This window comes from Metopolophium dirhodum, chromosome 4 (genome assembly GCF_019925205.1).
Source record: "Metopolophium dirhodum isolate CAU chromosome 4, ASM1992520v1, whole genome shotgun sequence".
Taxonomy (NCBI): Eukaryota; Metazoa; Arthropoda; class Insecta; order Hemiptera; family Aphididae; genus Metopolophium; species Metopolophium dirhodum.
The window spans coordinates 28,146,903-28,174,690 of NC_083563.1; the positions used below are offsets into that span (position 1 = coordinate 28,146,903).

Here is a 27,788-nt window from a genome sequence, read left to right on the forward strand (position 1 = left end):
ATTTTAGTTAGAATTGTAAGTAAACTATTTAAACAGTAAAATAGTTGTCCGAAGTTTTTCGTTTGGTAATATACATTTGTTTGGTTAGAGATGGAGCCGTATCGTGTCTTATGATTTTCCAATTAAATGGGGGAGTGGGTAAAAATAATTTTACTTTTCTGAAAACATAATTAATTATAGATGTATTTTATAAAACGCTAACAGTTCAAAAATATTACCTTTAATACAAGTATCATCCGAGCACAATGATAATGATATTAATATGTCGTATTATTATTATTATATATAGGCAGCGCACGTGACAAGTGTCGTATCAGTGAATCGATTATTTCCGGTGTATATACTCAAACGGTTAAACACATATTTTGATCAAAAACATGAATTGCGTATAAATAATATAGTTTTCACCGTTTTTCTGACGATACTGCATACGCGGAGGAGAACTCGAGAGTTCTATAAACATATATACTATATATTATTATTATTATCATGGTGTCTCGTGTCGACTACCGAATACATCTCTAACAATAGGGAGTATGTACCTTCATATATTTATATATAAACATCTACATGCTGTACCTATTGGTGCCTATAGTGAGTATAGTGAGTATAGTGAGATAAGAAAATAACCCTATTTTTCTCCTCTCGAGCCAAGCACTAATATTATTTCTAAAACGTCAAATTTATCTCCCATACGTGTCATGGGTAGAGCCATAGCGGATTTGCTGCCAAGTACGCGGAAATTAGTTTTGGTTTTGGTCCAGTGATTTGGGCCAATTCCCACAGCCAATACCAAAATATATTTATTAATCAAGTAAAGCCGAGCACAGTACAAAGCATTTTCACGGTCCTGTGTAGATTTGTTGCCTTATAAGTTATAATTTCCACGTGATAATGTCTAAATCACTTGTACAGTCGCGGCTTTAGGCTAAAATGATATAAATATCAGTATTACATTATATTGTAATGGAATAACAGCACATTCTATCTATATATTTTTCACAGTTTTCCGACGGTACTGGATACATGCCGAGTGTTATAATTGCACTCATTATATTATTATGGTGTCTCGTGTTGAGTCATTAAGAAATCAAAGGTTCGAAACAATAAAATAACGAGAGTTGGAGCCATCACAGTTTTTTTCGTTACTGAAAATTCAAAATGATCAAAGTTGGTTCAGATAATATTATATGATTTTTTTCGTTCGGAAAACACATTTTATTGTTGTCATATTACAATATAACCGTGTAGATTAGAAATGTAATACAAATCAACATCTATAGAGATTCGTTGTTATTATTGTTTCTTTAAAGTTTAAAACCATTGAAGTGATTATTAAAATCATACAACATTGACGGGCGTTAAACAAGGTTCTGGGATTTTCAATATTATCTATAACGACTTAGTGTATATAATATAACAAATAAAACAATAGCCCCCGTTCGCGCAGTATTGTGTAACGTTTTTTATGTTTTCCCGAACAACTATATTAAAACTTGTGCAAAAGTTCTCGTCAAACGTCAGCCGCTGTTATTGTATTGATATTATACTATATGGCCTCTATAATACTTTATCGCAAAAAAGTTGTTATTATTATATTGTACGAAAATGGGTCTCTCTCGTTATTTCTCGACTGCCACAAACATCTTCTGAGTTATCGCTATGGTCGCTATGGGTAAGTCGGTGCGTTTGACTTCCTGACATGAAAATCTGCGAGGTCCAAGGGACAAAATGTAAATCAATAAAATATAATATACAATCGCCAATAAGAAAGGTTTAGCATACTTTTATAATATGACCGTTCGAACAGTTTGTATAGGTACTAGGTGTTATATTATCTTATATGATATTTATCAGATTTCTTCCATCGCGGCTAAAGTTTCAAAGTTTTTTTTTCGAAATGATTAACTAAATTTAATAAAGGAAAATATCGCTTACATATTACTGTTAGATACTTAAATAGCTAATCCGAAGGGCACAAGCCGGGACGATTGTACATGGTTTTAAGCCCATTCATTTATTGAGAGTTTACCGAAGTTTTAATCTGAACTCAGGAATACTCGGAGATTTAAAATCCAAAATCATTGTTTGGAATCAGAAGTTGATCAAATGGATCAAAATGTGAACGGTTGGTAGATGATGTAATGTATGATTGTTTGTTGTGAACAAATATTTAATTTTCTAAAGGTTAAAAAAAGCTTAAGCGTGGAGCTTCCCATACTCCATTAAGTATATAACAAATAGTTTATAAAGTATATATAATACAATTAATTTTGTTCAGCACTTGACACTCAAGACTCAATAAAACTTATTTTACTCGTGCTTGTATTTAAATTAATTTAAAACTTGATTTTTGTAAATTGTATTTTTCTACCTTATTATATTAAACTTTAAAAACTATATACATATTTAATACAGAGACTATAATAACGAAATTTGTAAAATACTTGCATAATATTATCATGTGAGTTATTATATAATATAAATTATTATTATTTATTTTAAATTATAAATAAACAAACTTTAATAATTCAGACATATTTTAAAATCAAATATCCCTGAAGTTCCATTAATGGATGGCCTATTTAGTATCTTCAACAAGTCACTTATCTGATCTCCTCATCTCATTTATATTGTTGTAGACTGAATACAGATTGTGTAATATAATAATTAATGTTTAAAAAAAATCCTATAATATCAAATATTTCGGAACAACGTTTGATTGACTTCAGAAAAACGATCGGACACCCTGTTTATTATACATTTTTTTAAATGACACGTTTAATATTATATAGCATTTTTTTAATGAATATATATTACAAAGGTAAATTTATCGCAAAAAGTTTGTCAGTGTTTTTTGGCACAAAATGTACGTGACCGATATGGCCACGTGAGGGGGGAGGGTGTAAAGCCCCCTTGCATTGTTCACCTCCAAGCGAGATATCCTAGAGACGTGGTTGTTGTTAACATTTCCGTGCAGGCATTTGACTACCCAGAACCTTCTAAAAAAAATCTAACTTTTAAATCTACTGAAAAACCACCCCAAGGCAACTGACGACGACGATTGCGTTAATCAGAAAAACTAGATGTACTAGCAATATGTTATATTGAGTTATGTACTGTTATTAAATTATATATGTTATACGAAGATTTTTTACAGGCACAATCGCGTGAAATATATCCTACGGTGATTAATTGTTAAATAACTTTTTAAATATTTACATATTATTTATGTAATATTATCTGTATATAGATTAGCTATAGCCTATATTTGATTATATATATATTATACGGGATGTAAAAGAAAAACCTGACAAAAAAAAAAATTATGCTACTTACCGTATGACAAAAATTGTGAAAATTAAATGCTTAGTAAATAGTTTAAAAAATATATTCATGTCGGGAAAATCCCAAAAATAATTTTTTGAAAAAAGTTATAACTTACGTTCTGAATTAACTTATTCAAAACAATATCGATAGTTATAAAATTCTATAAATTAATCTGCTTAGATAAATGTTTTTACCATTAAAATTGGTTTATAATCAGATTTACAAATTGGCTCTTGAATTTTCCTAAAAAAATTTAAATCAAATTTAAAATTTCTTATTCTCAGAATTAAAAAATGAAAAATAATTTTTTTATACCATACGTGTAGCATAACTGATTATAAATTATATGTAAAAAAAAAGTTTAAATATTTATTGGAACAAAAGTTATTTCATCTGTCAGATCTTCTTATTATTGTTAGGTACACTCTGTATATCTACAAGACCTAACACAGGCCTACAAACACTCCATTATCTGCACTATTTATTTTTGGTATTATCAGTTTTTGGATCTATATTTTTGCGATTTATTTTCAAGCATTGATAATATATATATATAGGTACTTACCTACACATCACTCAACGCCTATGAGCTTGTTGTGCGTACTAGAATCCACCTATAAATCACCTGGCTTAAAAAGAGACGAAGAAGAGCAGCCACACACAAATAGGAGTAATGTGACGATTAGAGCCACGCTTCGGAAAAAAATGGCCTACATTATAATGAACAATTTATACGATGAATATCTATTATATTTATTACCTACCTTATTTAAACGTATGTGACGGTTACAGCAATCTGATTTAACTGTTACGAAAATACATTTAAAATAATGTAATGATAATTGAAGTGTTTAGTTTTAAATGAACGTGATAAACATCATAAATTAAAAGTTAAAATGTATATTAATTAAAAACAAATGATTTCCAATCGATTCCATAAAGAAATTTAAACTACAGAATTTTTACAACTATAATTATATAGGTACTTAAGTGTAATTTTATTTATGACCTAATAATATATTATTAAACTTTGTAAAATGTAGATTGTAGGTATAACTCGGTGCGTTACCGCATTAAATTTAATTACGTTCTTTAAACTATAGGTAAGTAGGTAGGTGAACGTTTATTTTGTGATATTTTTTCAATTATTATCACTATCGAGATTCGAGAGTTAACTATATTATATTTATTTAATATAGTTATTTAGATGTGCATTTTAACTTTTAACTATATAAATATTATATTGTTTAATCTGTTAAAATATGTTTAACCACTTTAATGTTATGATTTTGGTACGTGATATTTTGTATTTCATATTTTAAACATTTTTGAGATGAAAAAACATAACATCAAATACGTAATGCATCTTATAAACCCTATTCATCTCATAGAATAATATTGAAATAACATTGTCACATAGTAATAATGTAAAAAATCAATATTTGATATATATTTTACCGGTTGAAGAATTGAGAACCCGCTTATTCAAGTTTTGAAAGAATTTAATTTAGGTACCTATACCAGATTATCAACACAATTCGATAACTTATTCATGAACTACATTATATTTATTATTTTCTTACCTATTTCCCTATTCAGGCGATGTCTTCTCTTTAATTAATTTTAATTTTTGAAATGAGCTTTATTAATTATTACTATTGTTTCCTCTTTTTATCTAAACTGTTATTTACTTTAATTATGTATATTATTACATACAATTTCAAATTGAATAATATTATTTTTTCAGCATGGTCTAACATTTATTTCGTGATTTTAACTTAATTCCAAAGCAACCATTTAAAATTTAAAAAAAATATATATATATATACAAATAGTTTGCTATGTTTTTGGAGATAGTAAAACAAAATCAAGCTATTATCACTTTATTCTATTAACCGTAAAATTGATTGTACTGTAATCTTTTTAGTGTTTAGAGTAAAGACAAAAAAAATATATTTGAATATTATTTATATTGTAATTTTGAGTTCATATAACTTGTTGTTTATGTATAAGCATAAAATAATATAAGGTATATAATGCAAATGATGTAATTTTCAAGCCGATGAAAAAAGTAGATTCGAGTCCCGAGAGAGATTAGTCAAATGAAAAATAAACACGATTATGGTAAAAATCGGTACAACCAAACCCTACCCGATGATAGTGTTATAGAAGATTATTTTATTATTGACAAAATATTTTTCACAAATACTTACACGTATAATAATAGTTATGACTTATAAGTTATAACTCACTAACTAATATTCTAAAGTAGCTTCAACACCCTATTAATATAGAATTTATGTAAAGAAACGAATGATGTATTTCAAAAGATTACAAAAGTATTTGCATCAATGATAATGACTTAAAAAAAATATTAGTCCAATCCGACCAACGTTTATACTGCATTGTGTATAAAAATGTTTACAGTATTTGACAGGGTTCATCTGAAGACCACTCTTATAATCAGTGTTTCAGATAGTTATGCGACATTTCACGGCAACAATTTTCAGCATGCGTCACTATTGTATTATATTATACAGAAATAATTATTACAATTAAAACTAATATTCGTTGTGAATAAAATATAAAATATAAGGTTTTAATATAAACAATAACATAAAATATTAGGCATATGATTAATAATTAAATTGGTATATATTATTAGGTATATTATAAATGAACTTAAAAACAAAATTATATTATACAACGGGGATATTTGCGTAAACCCAGTTTCGACAAAAGAAATTTTTCGTTGTTTTGGTAATTCAATAATGAATAACTGTAGAGAATTACGTAGAGTTAAAAAAAAGTTTAGCGTAAAGCTATATATTTTTTATGAGCGTTTGAAATTCGAATTTTGACGACATTGGATATTCAAACGTATAAAAACTGGGTATTTATCCTCAAACGAAAATTTTAAGTTATTTATAAACAATTAATAAAATTAATTTTTTTCTATCAAGGGATGATATATATTTTTTTTTGCTATTGGTCAAAATTTTTAAAATATAATATGATATTCCTCATATATTATGATGTTTTTACTGCAAATTATTAAAAAAAAAAATATCAAAGTCGAAGACTGTGTAATTTTCCTGTAACGTGTAATATGGTTAAATCAATTCCTTTTGTGTAAGACATTCCCACTTGAACATGGTGTAATTATCACGATGAAAAATGTAAATAGAGTATAGACTCAGACTGTGAATATAAAAATATAAACCCTATCATTTCTTTTGTAAAAGGTGCTTAATCATGTTATGTAATAATATAAAACGATAACAATATAATCATATTGTGGTAGCACAGCTTATTCTGTGCAGGCATTGTAGTAATTAGTGTGATAATTCTTTCGATTATAGTATTATATTTAAAACAAAATTTAGACCACGAAATAAATGGAAAGTCAAATACAAATAAATTAATCACTGACAAAATGAAACTATTTAATAATACAGTTTTAAACTATGATAATAGTATTCTAAATTAGTTTAATATTTTTTTTTTATTAATGTAGGTAACAATAATTATGAAAATAATATTTTAAATAAAGATCATGAGAAAATAAGTTGAAAAAATCTAAATAAAATTGTCACGTTAATAACTCTTTGTTTTTTTCTCCAATTACACAAGATGAAGTTTAAAAACATTTTTTTTTTTTATTAAACTTTATATATCTTACTATGAAATGAAATTGGGATTACAAACTTAATACTTAAAAATATTGTTCATAGTATCTCTTATCCACTAATGCTGCTATTTAATATTATATGTATCTTTATCTAGAGGAATCTACCCGCCATGCTTTAAAAAATGTATTGTAATTCCTCATTTTTAAATAATGTGACAAATTAAGTTGTTGTAATTATTTTTATAGACACATCTCGTAATAATTATTTTTATCAAACAATTTTGAAAAATGTAACAAAACCAGAATTATACATATTTAAAATGATGACTCTTTTTTTTCTGATTAACAGTATGGTTTTTACAGGGTAGGTCATTAAATAATGCGCATGACTTTTAACAAATATGTATATACATAAAATCTAGATTTGAGTAATAAAACTATGGGTATTTTTTTTTAGATGTCAAAAAGGCATTAGAATATTAGATGATAGTATTAACCACGAATTATTACTTAAACGACCTTATTAGATCATACCTTATAAATAGGCTACAGGTAGTTAAAATGAATGATGATTGATGAATATAGTAATTGTCTAAAACTAAATTACAGTGTGCAGAAATGACATGATCAAAACGTCCATACGATCAAAAGAAGAAGCACAAACGCCAAATTGTGGGTGCGATAAGAAATACAATATTTCATAGGTGCTGATTTTACAACTAATACGGTTTTTATGGTAAAATTTCGACCAATGGACGATACTAGTTATTATTATTAATTCATAATAATATGCTAAATAAATATACGGTTAAATAACTTGATTTTACGAATTAAAAAAAAAATCACTAACTAATTTTTATAAATTATAATGATACAATTGAAAATATATATACCTATAATTTTGTATGAAATATAAAATATGAAAATAAATATATTAATATTTTCTTGTGCTAATTGGGTATTATTATATCTATAAAATAATTGATATTATACAATCCATGTAAAACGATTATATAATAGCACGTGATAAGACGATTAGAAGATTTTTTGAAGCATCCATAGAAGTAGAAGTCGAATATTGAAGTTTTGTTTTATAAAATACCTATATCATAACACATTTAATGCCATTATATTACCTATATCAAATTGTTATATCTTTTGTTTATCTTACAAAAAGGTTGCTACATGTGACACATCGATTTGTTATCTCCATCCAACATATCAAATGTATAAAATAAACGTGTTGTAGAAAGTACATGGGCTCCGAGTAAATATTATAATTTACTTTTATTGTACACTTATTATAAAAATGTATAGATAAGTGTATTATACATTTATATATAATTGTTAAGTTGAGTTTTTAACTAACTTATTTTACAAATTCTGTAAGGTCTACTTATAATAATAAATAATACATAATATTATACCTATATATTTTAATTTTTTTTATAGAAAAAGTGTTTATTGTGTATATATATTACAAACTGAAGATTAATAAGTATATCTGAGATTTATTATAAGTAATAAATAGACAGTAAAATGGCTTGTAGGAACTAGAAATACTCTTAGCATAATATTTATAACTAATAATTTAAATGTAAACACACCCATGCTATATTATACCATAGGTATAGACACTAAAATATACTATTGTGATTGGCACATAAAATAGGAAAATTTTAACAAAAAACTTGTTGATTTGTCACATTCTTCAAAGATAATAATATTTTTAAATATTTGCATTTGAATATAAAAAAAGTAATATTATAATGGATGAAACTAACAATACATTGTATCAGAGTCAACAAACTTTGATCTACAAAACTTCCATTTTTTATAATGTGTTACACATAAGGTACCCAACATAGTTATTATGAGGAATCAATGTGTGAAATGTGGAATCTTATAAAAGGTTTTAGTTTCATGGAAATGTGTAGATTATAAATTATTGTAAACAGAAATGTGTAACACAACTAAGTACCACAACAAGGTACACAAGACATGTTATTTTTTTTAAAGAATTTTGGTGCTTATTGTCTATTGATGAAACATACAAACTATAAAATTTGAACGTGTGTTATAAAATAAAACATTTTACATATTATTAAAATTGTTAATAAATAATATGTTTATAAAAAATTAATATATAAAATAAACTTGAATTTTTTTTTCATTAAATAATTAGGTTTTCAAATAAACGAGTGTACTTATATAATACTTACTTAATTAATATTTATTAAACCTGGGTATAATGGTACATATTATTATTGTATACAAATCATAAAAATCTAATTTTTTTTAAGATGGTGATTTTTATCTGTGTTTCTTAAAATATATTACTAGTGCCTTAAAAACAATTAGTTCTGGTTGGTATAATTACTAAAGACACCCAAATTGTTTGAAGTGTGTAAGCCGGCTATGAATTCTAAACCAATCAAGTACTTCCCGAAGCAGTATGCGTAAGTTTACGATTACACACCCGATAATATTTTGGTAGGTAGGTAGTTAAACCTATTACATACCATAATAACATGGTAAACATTTTCGTGTCTATTGATATGGAATGGCTCATCAATATGATTATTAACACTTTGGATTCAGAAACATATTTGCAAAATCGCAACAGTTTGCAAAACAGTTTCCGCCACACAATAGGTGTATTCAAAAGCTTTTCAAGAGTGCTGAGATTTAATGTTCGACTATGTTCCGATATTGGATATTCGATTCCAATATAGATACAAATAATATTATATGAGACACGGTGACTTAATATTACCATCTCAATCCCATGCACTATCGACGTGGTTAATCGTGATTCCTGTCACTGGCCAGTGATTTTAAAGTTTAGTAACTTACAGTGTTCGTGTGAGTGTTAATTGTATATAGAATATTTCAAAAAACGGTATTAAACACCCAATTTCACTATCAGAAAAAACTTATTAGAGCGATTATAATATATTTTGTAGTTTAGCCTTTAAAAGTTACATAGTTAATATAAAATATCATTCTGCTCAGTAAATCCGTGGAAAACCGTATAATAATAGAAGAGTTTATATACCTAGTACAGTAGTACGCAGTACCTACCTATATTATGGCATTATCAAGGACGACTAGAAATTGTGAAATCCCTTTACTGTGACCAGAATTGAAATCGACAGTATTCTGAGAAAGTTTTTCAGACGCACGGATGAAGGCGTAAAATTCAATTTGAACCAAATTATCTAAGTAGGTAGGTATGTTACCAAAGTGTTCACTATCAAGCGCCCACATTTATACACTGTCGTCTAAGTGCATCTATAAAAGTGCCTTTATGTTAGGTACATCTTAACAGTTAGTAAAAAAAAAAAGTATAACTTGTGTATAACACTTGACATTTCTTCTGTTCTTCAATAATCTACCAGCTGGATTTATTTTCACTTTTCGTGAAATAATTTTATATTTCCCAAAAAAAGAAAAAAAACAGAAAGGTACGCTCGCTCTACGCGCTATATAGTTACTATATATAATACCTACTATATATACTCAGTCATATTTTTCGCCGTACACAAACCCTTATGTAATGCAATATTGTAACTACTCAAAACATGTCATGCCAAGTGCACAGTGGTGATTACTTTCACTACCTGCTAGGTTTTTCGTGTTTGTCTTCTGACTGGCCATGATGGATTAGGTAATAAAATATACTGCAGCGAGGTAAATGTAAAGACAAACGAAATATGGGGTATGTATTACGTGCACATAACAAAGCTTTTACATCGATTGTGTGGAAGACATATTGACAGAAAGAATACAACTGAGGACTATGAAATTGTTCAGATTTCTATTTAAAGACTGTAGTATTATATTGTTATAGGGGTTGGCACCTACTTTAGGCTACTTCAAATGTAATATTACCGTATTTTGTTTTTATAAAAATAATATACTATCGTTCTAGATCTGCTTTCGGTTTCATTAAACTAATGTTTAAAGGTTCTGAAAAAAATTTAAATAAAGGTTTCGGTTTAAGTTCGAATAGGTATTTAAATAGGTAACTACCGAGTTTTCAGTATATATATATTTTTTTAAATTAAATGTGCATGGAAATAATTTTATCAGACATCAGAATGGCAAAAGCTGATACATTTTTTTTTATTGATCTATCCACCTATTCCGCCTGATTTATAAATTTCAAACAGTTGAGTAGGTAATAATCATAATATAATTCAAGCGGTAAAAATATATATATACCAGATAAATTCATCATATCTATAAAATATTGTATTGAGAATATTCTGTGAGATAGAAATTTGTAATTTGTATATCAACCAGAAATAACTGCTCTTAATTAATAATTCGCTTTTGTTTTATAAAATAATGGTTCAAGTTCCTATACACGGTTTTGAAATGAAAAAAATCAAGATTTCCGGTTTGGATTGGCATGCATTACATATAATGTCATACAAAAATATAAAGCTAAATAAATTTCAAGATATGAATTTATAAAAATGGTGCCTATCTTAATTATTCAATATGTCTTGAATAAAATAATAAAGGCACTCTGATAGTCTGATGTATAATACTATAAGTTATAATAGTAGTTGACGATTAAGTTTTTCATTACAATAGGTCACTGTACTACTGTAGTAGGTAATGGATGTGCTAAATTTGAATTCAATGATGATTCATAATAATATACCTACGGTCCTACGAAGATCGATTCTAAGCGGAGACTGTTTGTCCGTCTTTTATAAATCTAAGGATATTTCTTAATAAATATTAAATTTATATATTGCTATTGGTAATTTATTTTCTATTTCTCTTTTCTAGGTTATGTAGGAAATTGATTTTTGATTTTTTGTATTGTTTAATTAGTATAGTACTAAATTAGTTATTTTATTATACATCTCTGTTTTAGTGTTACTAAAAAAAAAAAAAAAAATCGAAAATCAATTTCCCATTTTTCCACATAACCTAGAAAAGAGAATAAGGACTTCTGGAACTATATTTGTTTTCCTTTCTCTAATTGGTCTAAAATCTAAATATACGAAAAAATTAACAGCTTTAAACAGCCTTAACCTTTAAGACACACAAAGTCAATACTGACTAACCGTCGAACGATGAGAATAGGTTCATTGTATAATTAATAAATATAATACACAAGGTTTTAATTCCTAACAAATAATATTAAATAAAAATTGTGCATATTATGCGTGTTATGTGCATAAAATATCACATAATATAATTATATTATAGGTACCTATGTATTTATTCATTTGATTTTTTTTAGGTTATTGTATGAACAACTTACGATTAATCTTCTAAGTTAGAATATATTTTTGAGCATAGTTTTTAAACATTTAAAGCTTTCTGAATTTTTAACTAAATACTAATTTGCATATTTTCGTGATATTGATGAATTTTATCAACATTTTAACTACAAACGTGTTTTGTATTTTTATATTTTTAAACTATGACAATAACAAATTGTGTGCGACTGTGCGATATGTTGTGTTTAGCATATTTTAATATAATAAATAACATAATATTACATATTGATTAGTATTGCAGAATAAAAAATAAAAATAAGTTTTAAATCCCTTATAAGATTAGGTTACATCAACTTCTTGCTTGTTTTAATTTTTAATTTTCCAATAAAATACAGTACACAATAGAAAATTGTAAAAACTACCAACCAATCACCATCTGTTGAATATGCATTATACATTTGTATGAATCAACTATAGATAAATGCAAGCTCATTGTACATCAATACTTTTACAGATGTAATAATTGAGTCAATTTTTTTTTTAATAATAAAATATAATTCGTTCATTGAATTTAAAAAGTTTAGCTAAATATTGTTTTTTTCATTTTGACTAATTATTATCGTGGTCATGAAAATGTCAATTAAAAATAGAGACCTATATTACAATATATTATATTATGGTCATTGGTCACGAATCACGTGCATATTTTTTTTAAAATTTTTATACGGCCATTAATATTCATATCAGAACGATTTTCATATTGGGTACACGATGAGTGGCTATCACCGCTTAATTGCCTGGAATCGAGTCCACAGTGTGTCGGTTGTATGGACAATAACCAATATAGGTTAGGTACTCGAGTAACATTGATTGATTCATTTGTTCGGTTTTCAATCGTACGCCATTCCAAACTAGTTAGTAATTACTAATTAGTTTTACTGATTTACCTATTGGCCATTGTAAATCTTAACACAAATTAATTGATTTTATTATATAGATGAATATTATTTTCATACCTAATTTAATAATTGCGTTCAGAGTTGAGGAAAGAATACCGATTACAGTAAAAATTGTTTTTATTCTTTCTATTTTATTTTTAGATAATCAAATGTATGCACAGTAAATATAATTACACAGGCACAATAGTTAGGTAGTTCATAGTCTGAATCGTAGAACATACAATTAAAATGGAAATAGCTTGAGATTAAGCTACTACCCCTTTGGCGTAGACATTCCCACTAACAATATTATTTGAAGGGGGACGGAGTGGGTGAGCGGACTAAGGCGTCGGTTGTAACGCGCACCATCGCGGGTTCGAACGCGGCCACGGGGGAATTTTTATTCGGGCAGTCACGGTGTCCGGAGAGAAAGGCCGCCATCCCCCACCCGGGCATGGCAAATACCTACAAGTGCCCACTTAAAAATTCTGCCAAAAACAAACACACACGTGTTCAAAACCTACAGTACCCTCCCCACAGTTCCACAGGCTAAAGACCTCAGCTGCCTCAACCCAAAAAAAAATAATAAATATTATTCAAAATGTATTTTAAGTGGAGACTGGAGGTATCTATATCGGGCTATATTATAATATACGTAATATAATGTAATAATTCTGTATAAATTCTAGTACATAATATATTTAAACTATTGAAAATTAAAAATATATATTAGAATAATGTTTTTTTCCCAAACAAATTTATTAATTGAAATTAATCTAATGATCTACATTTAAAATTATAAACAAAAAATGCACACTTTAAAGCATAACTTTTACTATTTTATTCAAAATGTAATTGTTTTGTAATTGAATTCAAATACTTTTTCACGAAACTCAACTCTTGTTAGATACTAATTCAAATTTTTAAATTTTCAAATATATAAGAGCCCCGCCATCATATTTTTAAAACCTACTATACTATCCTAAATCGTGGTAAAAGAGCCACTATCTGCTGATGAACGCGTGCGCACACATATACATATATATATTGGACTGAAAACGATACGCGTTATATTTGTCAGTATCGCTGATATTTTGACGCGTTTTTCCTATAATTCAAGCGCAGAGTAGAGGCTTCCAAGAGAAGTTTTCACTTCAGAAATGTTGATGCCGTAAAAAATTAACAAAAAAAAATTCTTGGTATAGCCATAAAGGGCATATTTTTTTTATCGTTTATGAGACTGTGTTGTTTTTAATATAAAATGATGTGTATGAATTTAACTGGAAAATTTTTTTTTAACCAACATATTTTTTTTTTACCTACAATATTACTAAATATCGGATTTTAAAAGATATCCACTAAAATCATCGTTTTGATTATTTTCATAATTAGTATACTTTTTTTTTAATGAATTTTAAATTCATCCATTGTTTAAATCCCATCAGTAATATATATTTTGTTTTACACTATAAAGTCTGTTATTATATTCATTATTCAACAACTTTTTTTTGGCCATTTTTAACCTAACCATCACAAATTTGTACTTTTCTGTTAAAAATACATATTAAAGAGTAAGGCCACGAAATGTAAAGCTGACTTCAATAATTTAAATTTGTGAGATTTAAGATATTTTTATAATTTTTACAAATTATAAAATATTTTTTTAACTATCATATTATTATTCTAAGATTTTCAAATTATAAGAGCCCCGCCATCATATTTTTTAAACCTATTAATATGGACTATTTTTCTTTGTATTTAGTACTTAAATCTAAATGAATTAAATAATAATAAATAATATTAAATAATAATTTTTTTTTTTAAAACAGGAGACAAGGAGACATTTCAAATTGTATGATTCATATTGGTTATTTAAAAATCAACAGGCATAAATAAAGGCCATAAATAATTTTTTTAAATAAGTTAAAAAAAACAAAAATAATAATAATAATAAAACACATTTCATTCTGAAACAAACCCATTGTTTGTTCCGCTCAGAATCTAAAATTATGTTTTCCATTCGTTTATACGTAGAATTACAAAGTTTTCAACTACATACTGTATGTGATTATATATAACCTTTTGAGTGCATAAATAAATGTGGTTACATATTTTGAGCAAGTGAATTTTTTTGTAGCCGATCGTTAGGTTTTCCATTATCATTACTAAAAATGATATATTAAATTGCTAAATCATGTATAAAATGTCCGATTCGTGCATTCCGTGTTCACCCTGCACCGAGTTGAACCTGGATTTGGCGTGGCGAAAACCTATTGTGTTAATAGAACATTTTGGAAAAGCACAAAAAAAAATCCAAACACATACGTAACACGCGTTATTTCTAAAACGTATTTGAACTGAAGAGGTACCCACATAGGTAAAGACACGCAGTGGCCATCGAATATCCATCATTTCCCATTGACATATATATTTATTTTTTTTTTGGCATGTATTATAACAATCCGTACACTTAAGAATATTTTACAAAGAAGGACATAGCTATACATGATTGAATGTTGGTACCAACGCAGGTACCGACGTCATATCGTTATACTCGAAGAGGACGTCGAGCATTTCACGAGTCTATTCTCAATCATTTACGTAGGTAGGTATAAGCATTTATTTGATCTTTTTATTTTCATCAGAGAAAAACTGTCCAGGGTCATTTTTTTTCACGGAAGATCAGCCAATATAAGGATATACCTAACATGTTATTATTATTTTTTCCGTAAGGACGTATGATGGCGCATTATTTTTATATTTATAGAATCAAATTCTTGAAAATGGCACCCATCATGTCCTCTACGTCAACTTTCTATACAGGAAAATGGTGTTTATCGGAATTAGATCTAGTCCGGAATTTTACGAAAACCATATAAAACTATCTAATAGATATTCTATACACGAGGAGAGCGTTGTGTTCGGGAATGACGTATACTTCAAATAGGTACGTCTAAGGTTTATATTTATAACACTGCTTATTAGGGTGACACAGTTTCCGATAATATCTGACCAAAAAAGAATAGTAATAATAATAATAATAAACACTTTAATTTACCAGGACGGGTCGTGTTTTTACAGGCTTTTACGATCATGGTTTCGTTATATTTTAATAACTGAATATTTCTGATGATAATGAGAACTTTAAACGATCAATGTGACTTTAAATCGAATAGGCGTATAATGCGTGAATTAAAATAAGTCATAGCGTTTGGTATTTAGATTAGATAAAAGTACGTTTGTTTTAAAATGTTCTTAATTGATATCACCGAATTGTAATCGTCAACATTTTCTCATATATCATTATTTTGTCATTGGAATTGTAATATTTTATATTTTATACATAGTTGATTATTAATTATTAGTTATTAGTTATTACCTACCTACGTATTAATATAATAATGATAACTTTCATCTTATCTAAGCCTTATATTATTAAACAAGTTGTTTTTTCAATAAATTCTGCACGATAAATGCATGTTCTAATATAGTGACAGTCAACTTTTTTGATTTCGGAATGTTGCATCCGTGCACGAATCCGTACACAAGTATAAGTCTAGGTAAATATTATTTGCACGGAGTTAGTATAAGCACATCTCGTCGAACGTCTGGTAGTCGTGGAGGAAATATAGCCACAGGTACCGGATATCCGTCTGCATTGTATTGGAAAATAGATAGGACGAAGCATAAAAGAAATCTCTCGCACTGCATTAAAATAATAATAATAATAAAAAGTATGGTGGTGACTGGTGTGTACGTCAATGATATCGAGATCCGGGGGTGGTATTGTAAAAACGATATACATATTTGAAAAAAATATAATGAAAATATTCGTCACTATATAGAAGTATATTCGTTTTCGTCGATACGTGGTGTTAACGCAATATTAACGTCCATGTCCGTACACACCGGGAGACGACACCCGTCGCCAACGTTTGTTCGTAAATGTATTTTCGTAAATAATACATCGCCCTGAATATAAGAGAATAGCATTATTTAAGAACGATCAATATATATATATATAAATAATATCAAATAAAAATATTATATTATGTAGCTACGTTGCCCGATATTTTATTCGATCTAAAGTTACACTTTTCTATAATATGATAAAATAATTTCTATTTTTTTTTTCCAATACAAAACTCAATTTATTGGATTAAATACTTAGATATCAGTCGTATAATTTTAATAACTCACGCAATGCGCCTGTGTGTGTGTGTGTGTGTTTAATTTAGTTCCTATATATATTATTAAAAACGTTTTTTATAAATGTTCAAATATATGACCTAAAGCAATTTAAAAATCGTACATAAAAGCACAAAATTGTTACGTTTAAGTAATATTTTATGGTTTTGGAACCAATGGAAATTCAAAGGTTTGGAGCACGTTGTTATGCATCATGCGTAAGACATATTTCGGAGAAAAATTAATTCGAGAGTTGTGAATATGAACATAATATGAAAATTTGAAATTGTATTTATTTGTATAAATTATATAGCTGTTTTTGAACATTATTCCGCCAGTAGAAATAGCGTAATATAATAATAACATATGTTTATAATACAAGTATATTCTAAAAACTGCCGCTAGGCGCTAGAATTGTAAAATATGTAACAGTCTTTAAAATATATTAGAGGTTACCTACAATATGGAACTATCATAAATAGATGGGTTATAGTGGCTGGCGGTAGAGAGGGGTTGGAGAGTATGGCTAATATACTTCGATGAAAATATGTTCACGATTGGCAAAGCTTTAAACGAAAAATTGAAAAAGATTAATTTTACATTTTTTGGTAAGACATAACGATTATCTATATGATTAGCAATAATCAAATCCAGAAATGATTATTACAATATCAAACTAAATTCAATATATTTGACGTCTGAACTCTGAAGTGAAATATTATTGTTCATGGACGATTCTCAAATTTACCGAATTCACAAATAAAATACATCCAATATAGGTACATTCAAAAAATGGGCACAAACTTAATTAAATAAATAACATTGTTGTAAAACAATGGTAATTGCAGCTTTATCGCATCACTCAGATATAAAAAAAAAGGTTTTTCGAATAATCACATCATTTAAATTTAGTTATTCAGTTGGTCAGGTGTTGTCTCCCTGGAATATTGACAGACGTTTATATTTTCTTTTCAGAGAATACATTCACATATGAGTTATGTTGCAGCAGAATGCTTTTAAGAGAGTTTACTACTTAATAATGCAAAAACCAGACCTCTTTCTAGATAATTTACTATACCTACTTAATGGGAGAATGCAATATAATATATACCTGTATTTATATTTTATACATATTTTATACATAGATCCTAGCCCAAGATTTAGTCCCCCACAAATATCCCTTATTGATTTAAATATAAGCCCCCTATGGGTTATTTTAGATGAATATTTGTTAGCCCCCTCCCCCATAATTTTAACCCTAGTTGCGCCTATGAATTCCTAGGTACCTATAGATACTTAAAAAACAAATTTAGGATTTATTGATTTTAATAGAAGTCGAATAGTCATCGAAATGTGCGTAATTAGTTGTTAAATATTAAAATCAGATTTTAAGTAAACTTAATAATTATAGAATGTTTAGGTTTGCTAATCTTTGGTACACATTTTTTAAACATTTAAAATTTAAATGCTTAATATTTTATGTATATTATACTAAAATATTTTTAAAAATCCACTCTCAAAACAAAGTTTAGTGTTCCATAAAGTAGACCATCCACGTCTACCGGCTCTCCCTTATTATTATTATTAGTTATTCATTTATTTTTGAAATTAAGGTTTTTACCTAATAGTAATATGAGGTACAATCATCAATTCGAAACTCAAAAGATTAAAAAAATTTAAATTTTAAATAGGTATTTGATAGTTGGTAGTCGTGTAAAATATGAACATTTTAAGTCTTAATGAGGTAGAGAATATTTTGTATTCATAACAGTTTGATTTATTTTAATTATTAAATAAAATTATTACGTCAAACATAATCAAGTTCTTTTTTTATATTTTATCGATCACTTTATTATTTATTTTTGTTTTTCTTTTATATTGGCCAATTACGGAAAAAAAATAAAAAAATTTGTACTTCTAGTTTTGTTATAAACACTCAGTTGTACCAACAAATTGAAATATTGTAGCGAAAGCATTATTTTGTTCAATTACTAACGAATCATTTTTCTGAAGATGTTATCGATCATTATATTGTAAATTAATATAAATTAGCTGAATGTGTTATATATAATCATAATTACCTAAAATATAATACATCATCATTTTATAAGGTTTTACTTTATAATATACTATCCTTTTGATAAATAATTGGTTTCTTCAATCTACTTTTGTAATGGAACTTGTTAAATAATAATTATTTTTTAATATCTCAACACTATATCAACATATATTATATTATTATGTATTATTCTAATTATTCTATTAATGTATTGTTGGATTACTTATGAAATTAAAATTGAACTAATTTTGTGTCAATGGTTTTAGATTTAGTGGGTAACTAGTAATATTACTATGCATGGTTTTTATTATTAAAATTGTATTCATGAACTATAAAATAATATATATTTTATTACTTATTAGTAAGTAGGTATATATTTGTTTTATGTGAACATTATTTTAAATCATATTTTAACATTATAATGGATAATAATTTTCCAAATCATAACAATATGCATTTTAAAGGTAACATTTTATAGAAATCTGAATGGAAATTAATATAATTTTGAATATTATAATACGTACACCTACCCTCTATGGTCTCATAAGTATTATTATAGTAGTATTTAAATGAACGCTGTGTAATTGTTTAATAATATATTATGCTTTAAAATAATCAAGGAAATTCATTTGGAATATCACGTTTCAAATAATACAAATTTGCGGTAACTATATAGTCCGATGATTAAAATAAGACTCCAAACCTAACCATGGTTTTGTAATCAGCGTATTATAATTCAGTAAAAAAGTACAGTACCTAATCCCCTTGGGAGAGTAAAGGACTTTTTTCCTGAATTCATAAGCAAGAATAGGCTGGTTCACTGGATTATTATAAATCATTTGTCTACTCCTTAAAATTGGTAAATCTTCGTAAGACATCCGGTATTATAAAATGCCAATTTTTTTTTGTTCGTTATCTTACCTTAAGTTAGTGATCCCTATATAGCGCTAACTTTATACGTGTTAAGAATTACTAATTATACCTACTATAATGCGTTTCCTAAACAAACAGCTGAGGAACCAAATAATTGTTAAAGGAAATTGTGATGATTTGAAATTAATTTATAACATAAAAGGTATTTCCTTTAAGCTGGCATTAAAGTAAAATAACAAAATTACTTTTCGTCGTCAATTTTGCACGTTTTATTGTGTTATCAACATAGTCATTATCACCCACTATTATGTGCTTGAGTTTTGTAAACAATATGACAGAGGAGCTTCATTGTTTTTAAGAAAATGAAAATGAGAGAAAAAAATCTTAATTAAACATAACTATTCATAACAATGCTGGAATACTTTGACGGGTCCATTTATTATGAATATTATATTATACTCATTCAAGTGTATAATAAAGTACAATTGAGTAGAAAAACAGTTATGCAAGAAAAAAACACTTTTGCTTAGACGTTGTGTTTTAATATAATTGATCAAAAAGATAATATATCTAACGATATTGGATACAAATAAAATTGAACTATATAAGGTATATTGATTCTTATAATGCATAGTCATTTAACTTACAAGCTTTGAAAAAAATACGTTTACTCATGATATATGCATACATCGCAAGAATTGATTCAATGAAATGTCTGAACTAACAAATATACACGATGTATCTACCGTAGTCCGTAAGTTTAAAAGTTGAACAAATAATAATACATTAACTAAAACACGAGAGTTAAACAGTATTGAACAATTAAAATTAAATACCAAAATATTAGATATCAAACAAGTAGGTAAGTAATAAGTTACTTATAACCTATTATAAAATAAAGTTAAAAATTATCTTAACGCTAGTGTTGTAAAAAATGCATTTATAAATCTACCAAATTACTAGTTTTAATAATATACCTTTTCACAGTATTTTAAATACCTATACTTTCAAGTACTAATGTTATGTAACTATTTTTCCAAGCCACCAATAACATGATTCACCAGGGTCGTGAGAATTTTTGGTTAATATTAGCCTGTATAGAGAAATTTACTAATTTTAAATTATTGACATTTGGATTTGGGGATGATTTTTTCATCGATTGTCAATTTAATATAAAAAGTGATAACTGTGTAATATCTTGTAAAAGATATCAAAGAAAAAAAAGAAAATAATATTTTAATCATTTGTATTTAATATAATAGGTACCTAATACTTATTATTTAATAACTACCAGAAAATTATGTTTAAAAAACTTCATTGTGTATATTTCTGATTTCAATACGATTACTTACATTATTTAAAAAACCTTCGATCCATGAAAAGTGTTTAACAATGCACAACACCGAATTCTTTACAACTCTGTTAAGAGCAGTTACACACAATATTATGGCTGTCGAGAATATTCTTAAAAAAAAGTCTTGGCAACAGACTTATTTAATAAAATGTTTGATAACATAACGTATTATAACGTATATAGTATATACAACAACGTATTTCTATATAAATCTAAAATTATGAAAATCAAATTAGTTTTATTTAGAGATTTGTCTTATAGTGACTTATAATAGGTTATACATCAATTTTAGTTTTATACTGCGAAGTAACAAAATACAGGAATTTTAGGTGCTCCGTATTTCAACAATAATAATTTTCACAGATTTCGTGAGGCATATATGGTAATGTTCCATTGAACAATTTTCTTATCTAGCCTCTAGCAAATACTTATTATGTATCTAACGTTTATTTTAATATGTACTGTCGTTGTCAAGTGCTACTAATTAACCGTTTTCCTTTGACGCACACATTCGATGTTCGTGATACATTGGTATATCAACAACAACAACAACAACAACAACAACAACAAAATCAATTCGTGATCGGGCGATATAATATACATACACCATCATGGCCAGTGCTACCAAAATCCAATTGGTGATGGACATCATCGACGGCGCGTTATACGACAAATCCAAACCGTGGGACGGGGCATTTGGACGGGCGGAAGCGCTGACCGGCCTGCCCAGGTTCAAGGTGCTGATGTGCGTCGTCCTGCTGACTTCGGTGCTGCTCGTGTACGGGGCCAGCGCGGAAGTGGTCAGCAACGCGATCGGGCTCGTTTACCCGGCGGTAGCGACGATATCGCTGATCGTCTCGCCCCCGATGTGGCGGAAGTACGACCGCGTGTCCGCCGCCACCGAGGCCCTGAACGAGAAGTTCACTTACTGGATGACGTTCACGGCGCTCCTGATCCTGGAGTCGCTCTGCCGGCCGGTCCTGCGGATCTTACCGCTGTACCAAATGTGCAGGACGTGGTTTTTCATCTGGTGTTTCGCGCCCATCCGGGACAACGGCTCGGCGTACATATATGACGCAATCATACGGCCGCGGTTTGAGCTCAGTGTTGATTCAGACTGATCGTATAATATATTATGGACAGGAGGAAGTAAATAGGTAGTACATAGTACCCGCCATATGATTGAGAAGTTAAGTCGTGTGTTAGCATCGTTTGTTTTACCATAGGTATATCATCAACTCGACGGCCGTCGTCCTGGAACGACGCCGCAGTTGTCCCGGATCGGCGTGAAACAACAAATAAAAAAAACACGTCCTGCAGCGCCGTTTACGATGTCCGTCCTCGATAAATTGGCTTTTGTCGATACAGGCCATATTATAATGTATAGGTACCGTCATGGCCTGTATCGACAAAAGCCAATTTATCGATGACGGACATCGTAAACGGCGCTGCAGGACGTGTTTTTTTATTTGGTGTTTCACGCCGATCCGGGACAACTGCAGCGTCTTTCCAGGACGACGGCCATCGAGTTGATGATATACCTATGATAAACAAACGATGCTATAATATTATACTTCTCAATTATATGGCTGATACCTACCTATTCATCTTCCTTCCTCCTGAAAAAAATGTATGTTTGTTGTAAAAAAATTTGTCAAAATAAATGTTTAATTCAATATGAAGTGTACACAAATTCAGCGTCATTGAGTGTAATTTTTAATATTATGCTGCTAGCTATAATACCCGATACAATCAGGTTTAGAATTAATCCATCTGTTATCGATTTCCGTTTTTTCATTAAATAATACAATATATTTGAAAACCCGTCAAAACAGGATCATCCGTTCAGAAGCCTTTTTCGGACAAACGGGAAAAACAGACAAACAAACATGCAACAGCCAAATATTATATCCACGCGTGTTTCATGCCACATATTGCATTTAATCGTGAGTTTGCGGTGTATACGGTTTGTATACTTTGCATTTGTAAGTGCGATATGTGCAAGATAATAAATTAAAATAAGAATTAGTATATACAGGTATGTATAATAATATTACAAATAAGTCAATTTTCCAAAATTGTGAGTTAGACGTTGTTTTTTTGTCATGTTAGTAGAATTTATTTACGTACACATTTTTATATGTGCCTACCCAAAAACAGGCGACATATTATAATTATTGACTGTGAGAAAAGCGATGTTTTCCCTATAAATTTTAATATTAAAAACATTCACCACAATATACTACTATTATAGAGTCTTGATGGAAAATTTATTTGAAAATTTGTTATATATACCTATTATAAACACCTTTGTATACATAAGCACCTTAATTTGAATTAAGTACTGTTTATAAAGAATCGGTTTACTTTTACACATTATAATCAAACTTTCTTTTGGAATACAACAATTATTTATGCAATAATTACCTATATAATACTTATCATATTATTATACTACCTATGTAAATATTAATATTATATAAAGGTACAATATTTATTTATTCATGAAGTTATTGTGTTATTAAAATATAATAATATTATATTATGTGAAGGTACATTGTTTTATAAAAGAATTTATTATAAATTAAAAATGTATTATATTCTGGCTTTCCTATTTACTTTGTCGTAAACTTCTGGAAAGTTAGATTTACAATGTAGATTCTGTCTCATTCGGTCATACAATCGATGATCAAACATAGTCTTGAACTCATCTATATTTAAATATGTACCGGCGTACATCATCTTAAATCTAAATGTAAAGGAAAAAAAAATATTTTTAAATCAAATTTTGTTGGTTTGTAACAATATAAAATACTTTTTAAAATAAACAAAAATTAAATTAAAAAAGTATCTTATTTCTTACCCTTTTAGTTTAAGTACGAATATTTCTAGGTCCCTTAAAATTGTTGGATTATATTTGGAGACTTTAGGCTCACCATATAAACCAATATCAATGTACATATTGTTTACTGTTGCGGGTGAATGCATAAGACCTTTTCCCGGACGCAAAACAGTTGGGCATACCCAAATTGGATAAATCTAAAATCAATCAATTATACTTTATAGTCACAATTTACATAGTGTATTGATAAATTATCATATTATATTGTTAGTTACATTGAGAATTTTATCAAATTTTTGAACTGATTTTTTCAAACTGGAAATCGGTAGTATGAAGTCATCTATGAAATGATGATTGGCATACAACTGTTTGATTGTATCCGTTTGTGTCAATTTCAATAAAGCCACTTTTGCAGGCATCAGCCATCCTAGTAGATAACGGAAAACTGGGTGATTTCCGAAAGGTATTATATCCTAAACATATACAGTATAATATACTATATACATAAATTAAAATTGCAATTAATGTTTTATGATTTTTTTTAGTTACTTGAATTTCCCAAAATAATGATTTATTGTGCCTAAAATAGTAATCTTTTAGTGGAATATATTCCTCGCCAATTGTCCATGTCATTAGGAATGATTCAACGTGCTTAAAAAACCATGGTTTGTAAAATCGACCGATTCTGTTCACATATTTCTAAATAAATTCACTTTGTCAAATAATAAAAGGTAAATAGCAATATATAATATGATAATAATAATGATATTATATATAAAATAATAATTTGTTTTTATATATATATATATATATATATATATATACAATGTCTCTACTGCCATCCGTCATTTTTCCAGTCATCAAGACTCCTTCGTCTTTGTTGTATATTAATAGCTCGACAAAATCATTGTGCTCTAAATCACTAGTTTCCGCTATCAGTCGAGACTCCATTTTTTCCAATGTACGAATTGGACGGTATTTGAGTTTTACGTATCTAAATAATTTAAACACGGTTTTTCAGTTTAATAATAGTAAAATGATTAATTAGAAGGACTACTTTTTCGCTGGTATTAGTTGAATATCAACCGCTGTTAAAAATCCCAAAGTGCCATACGAATATGGTATGGATTCGAAAATATCTGCATTCACTGACTGCGCATAATTATCAGTTACATTAAATACATAATTATTATGTTTGTTTTTTTTACAAAACAAATGAACATTTAATCAAATATGTATAGTAACTGAACCTTTGAACATATGATCAAATCGCCGTTGGCCGTAATGAGTTCATACCGTATACATGTTTCGTGAAATAGTCCAAATTTATGCGATGACGATTCCAATCCAATTCCCATAACAAGACCACCTAAATATTTAGAAAAATATGAATTATTATTTATAAAATAAAACCAATTTTGAATTGATACTCTTTACCGATTGTTAGGTCTTCCATATCCAAGGCCACGGGCACCGTCCAACCGGATTCGATCAAAATGGGAATCAATCGGCCCATTGTAATACCCGGTTCTACTCTGACTGTCTAATGCACAATTATTTTTTATTACAATAATAGTTGTTAGAAAAAAGAAGTCCATGATACTTAACGTCACATACATAATATATAGTTATTTTAAAACCGTATTTGATATTATTATAAATTACACAGGTATTGAACAATATCATTATCCAGATTACGATTACTTACTTGAGTCTTAGCATTGATCGAAACAATTCCATCTAGATGAACGTCTATGTTGAACATATATTTTTTGTAAGCCATGTCAGCTATTGTCATACTCCGCCAACTCGGTCTGGCCGTACACATAACTTGATCGGTTGCCTGTTTATTTCTATGACGGATCTGCAAAATAAAACGGTCATTACGATTGCTTCAGACATCATAACAATATTATATTATAGTATTTAGGTATGCACACCCAAATTATTTGGTGACACTAGAATTTCGACCGAGGTGGGTGACCTTTTTTCATTCGAATTGCCTCCAAGTTTTTCAGAATCAATTCGAGTACCCATACCCAAACGGTCACTTGAATTGCCTCCCAAATAGTATATCTAGATTATTAATTGATACATCGATAGTTTTACGTGTACTATCGATTATTACATAGATTTCCGTAATGTTCAAAAATAAAATTTTTTTAAGATAGATAGTATTTCCTAGACGGATTAATCACATTTATTTTACGTGCATAATTTTATAGAAATTAACGTTATTAGTAAAAACAATTTTAATTTGGGTTGGATCTAAGAATTTAAGTTTGGATTTGTTAAGCTTGAAATTTGTATCAACTAACCCTCATATTTGGTAAATGTTGGATGTATTGAAATTAATGAAGTTTGATACGGTTATATTAATTAGATCTTCCAAAATAATTTGGATAACTACAAAAATAAAATTAATGGCAAAAGTATTGTCAAATCAATTTAAACATCGGAAACGACGGAAAATAACCTAAGGTACAACAAGACAAACTTAAATTTTTATTTTTATTCTAATTAATTTTTTTTTTATAATATTAGGTAGGTATTGATTATTGATTATTTTTCATTATTATTAATTATTACTGCAGTTTTTAAAATTCCGATTATTCTAACATTTTTGAAATAGTCTATTTATTTAAATATTTATGAACCTTAGTCTAAATTAAATCAATCGACATTGACTCAATTGACTCATTTATTTGATTTATTAATGTTTCCTATAATGTAATCGATTATTTGTAGTTATCGGAGACGATTCCAGTACAGGAGGGTCACTGCCTTATGTAGGGGGCAGTTCAAGTGAACGATAGTTTTGAAATCGAGAAGCAATTCGAGTAACCTTTTAAAAAATTCACGGGAGGCAATTCGCGAGCGCCCAATTATTTTACATCAGCTGCTCACCTGGCGTTGAATATGGCCAAGGTTTTTCTCGTGTTCCAGTCCGGTATGACGTGACCATAAACTTTTTTCGAATACCGACCATATACTTCCCAACACAGTACACGGTAAAAGAAAAAAAACTACGAACACCCATCGGTAGTTCACCAGTAAATATTCCAATAATGATTCAGAGTGCATGTTAAAAAGTATAATATTATAACCGTAACCGTCAACGGACGGTCGTGCCTTGGTTTTTTTTTTTTAGTATCGCACGTTTATAAAAAATGTTTTCAATCAACTACTATTTAATTGAATACGATTTCGCTTACTGGTGGTTGTAGGTATATGAACTGTGTAGGTAAAATATAATATTATGACCGTCCTATTAAAAATGAATATGCATATAATTAAAAGTAAATAATGATTGTTTACACATACGTA

General features: G+C 28.2%; 2 protein-coding genes across 2 annotated transcripts; one reads left to right on the forward strand and one right to left on the reverse strand.

Moving 5' to 3' along the window:
* Nucleotides 1-22,042: 22,042 nt before the first annotated feature.
* LOC132943699 (receptor expression-enhancing protein 5-like) lies at nucleotides 22,043-22,788 on the forward strand. Its single transcript, XM_061012752.1, has one exon. The coding sequence runs from the start codon at nucleotides 22,231-22,233 to the stop codon at nucleotides 22,738-22,740; it is 510 nt and encodes a 169-aa protein (XP_060868735.1). The 5' UTR covers nucleotides 22,043-22,230; the 3' UTR covers nucleotides 22,741-22,788.
* A 455-nt stretch (nucleotides 22,789-23,243) lies between these two features.
* On the reverse strand, nucleotides 23,244-27,749 carry LOC132942846 (delta(24)-sterol reductase-like). The gene is made up of 10 exons (XM_061011503.1): nucleotides 27,369-27,749; nucleotides 26,170-26,325; nucleotides 25,899-26,004; nucleotides 25,712-25,830; nucleotides 25,519-25,613; nucleotides 25,287-25,455; nucleotides 25,011-25,160; nucleotides 24,737-24,934; nucleotides 24,483-24,658; nucleotides 23,244-24,368 (listed from the first exon to the last, which is right to left on the reverse strand). The coding sequence occupies exons 1-10, from the start codon at nucleotides 27,543-27,545 to the stop codon at nucleotides 24,215-24,217; spliced, it is 1,500 nt and encodes a 499-aa protein (XP_060867486.1). The 5' UTR covers nucleotides 27,546-27,749; the 3' UTR covers nucleotides 23,244-24,214.
* Between the last annotated feature and the right edge of the window lie 39 nt (nucleotides 27,750-27,788).

Bases quoted from the DNA above. Each gene is read 5' to 3' on its own strand.
- LOC132943699 (XM_061012752.1), top strand. From the start codon at position 22,231: ATGGCCAGTGCTACCAAAATCCAATTGGTGATGGACATCATCGACGGC.
- LOC132942846 (XM_061011503.1), bottom strand. From the start codon at position 27,545: ATGCACTCTGAATCATTATTGGAATATTTACTGGTGAACTACCGATGG. The intron at 25,831-25,898 runs GTAAAGAGTATC...CTAAATATTTAG, and splicing joins TATGGAAGACCTAACAATCG to GTGGTCTTGTTATGGGAATT. The intron at 25,614-25,711 runs GTTCAGTTACTA...AATTATGCGCAG, and splicing joins ATTTGATCATATGTTCAAAG to TCAGTGAATGCAGATATTTT.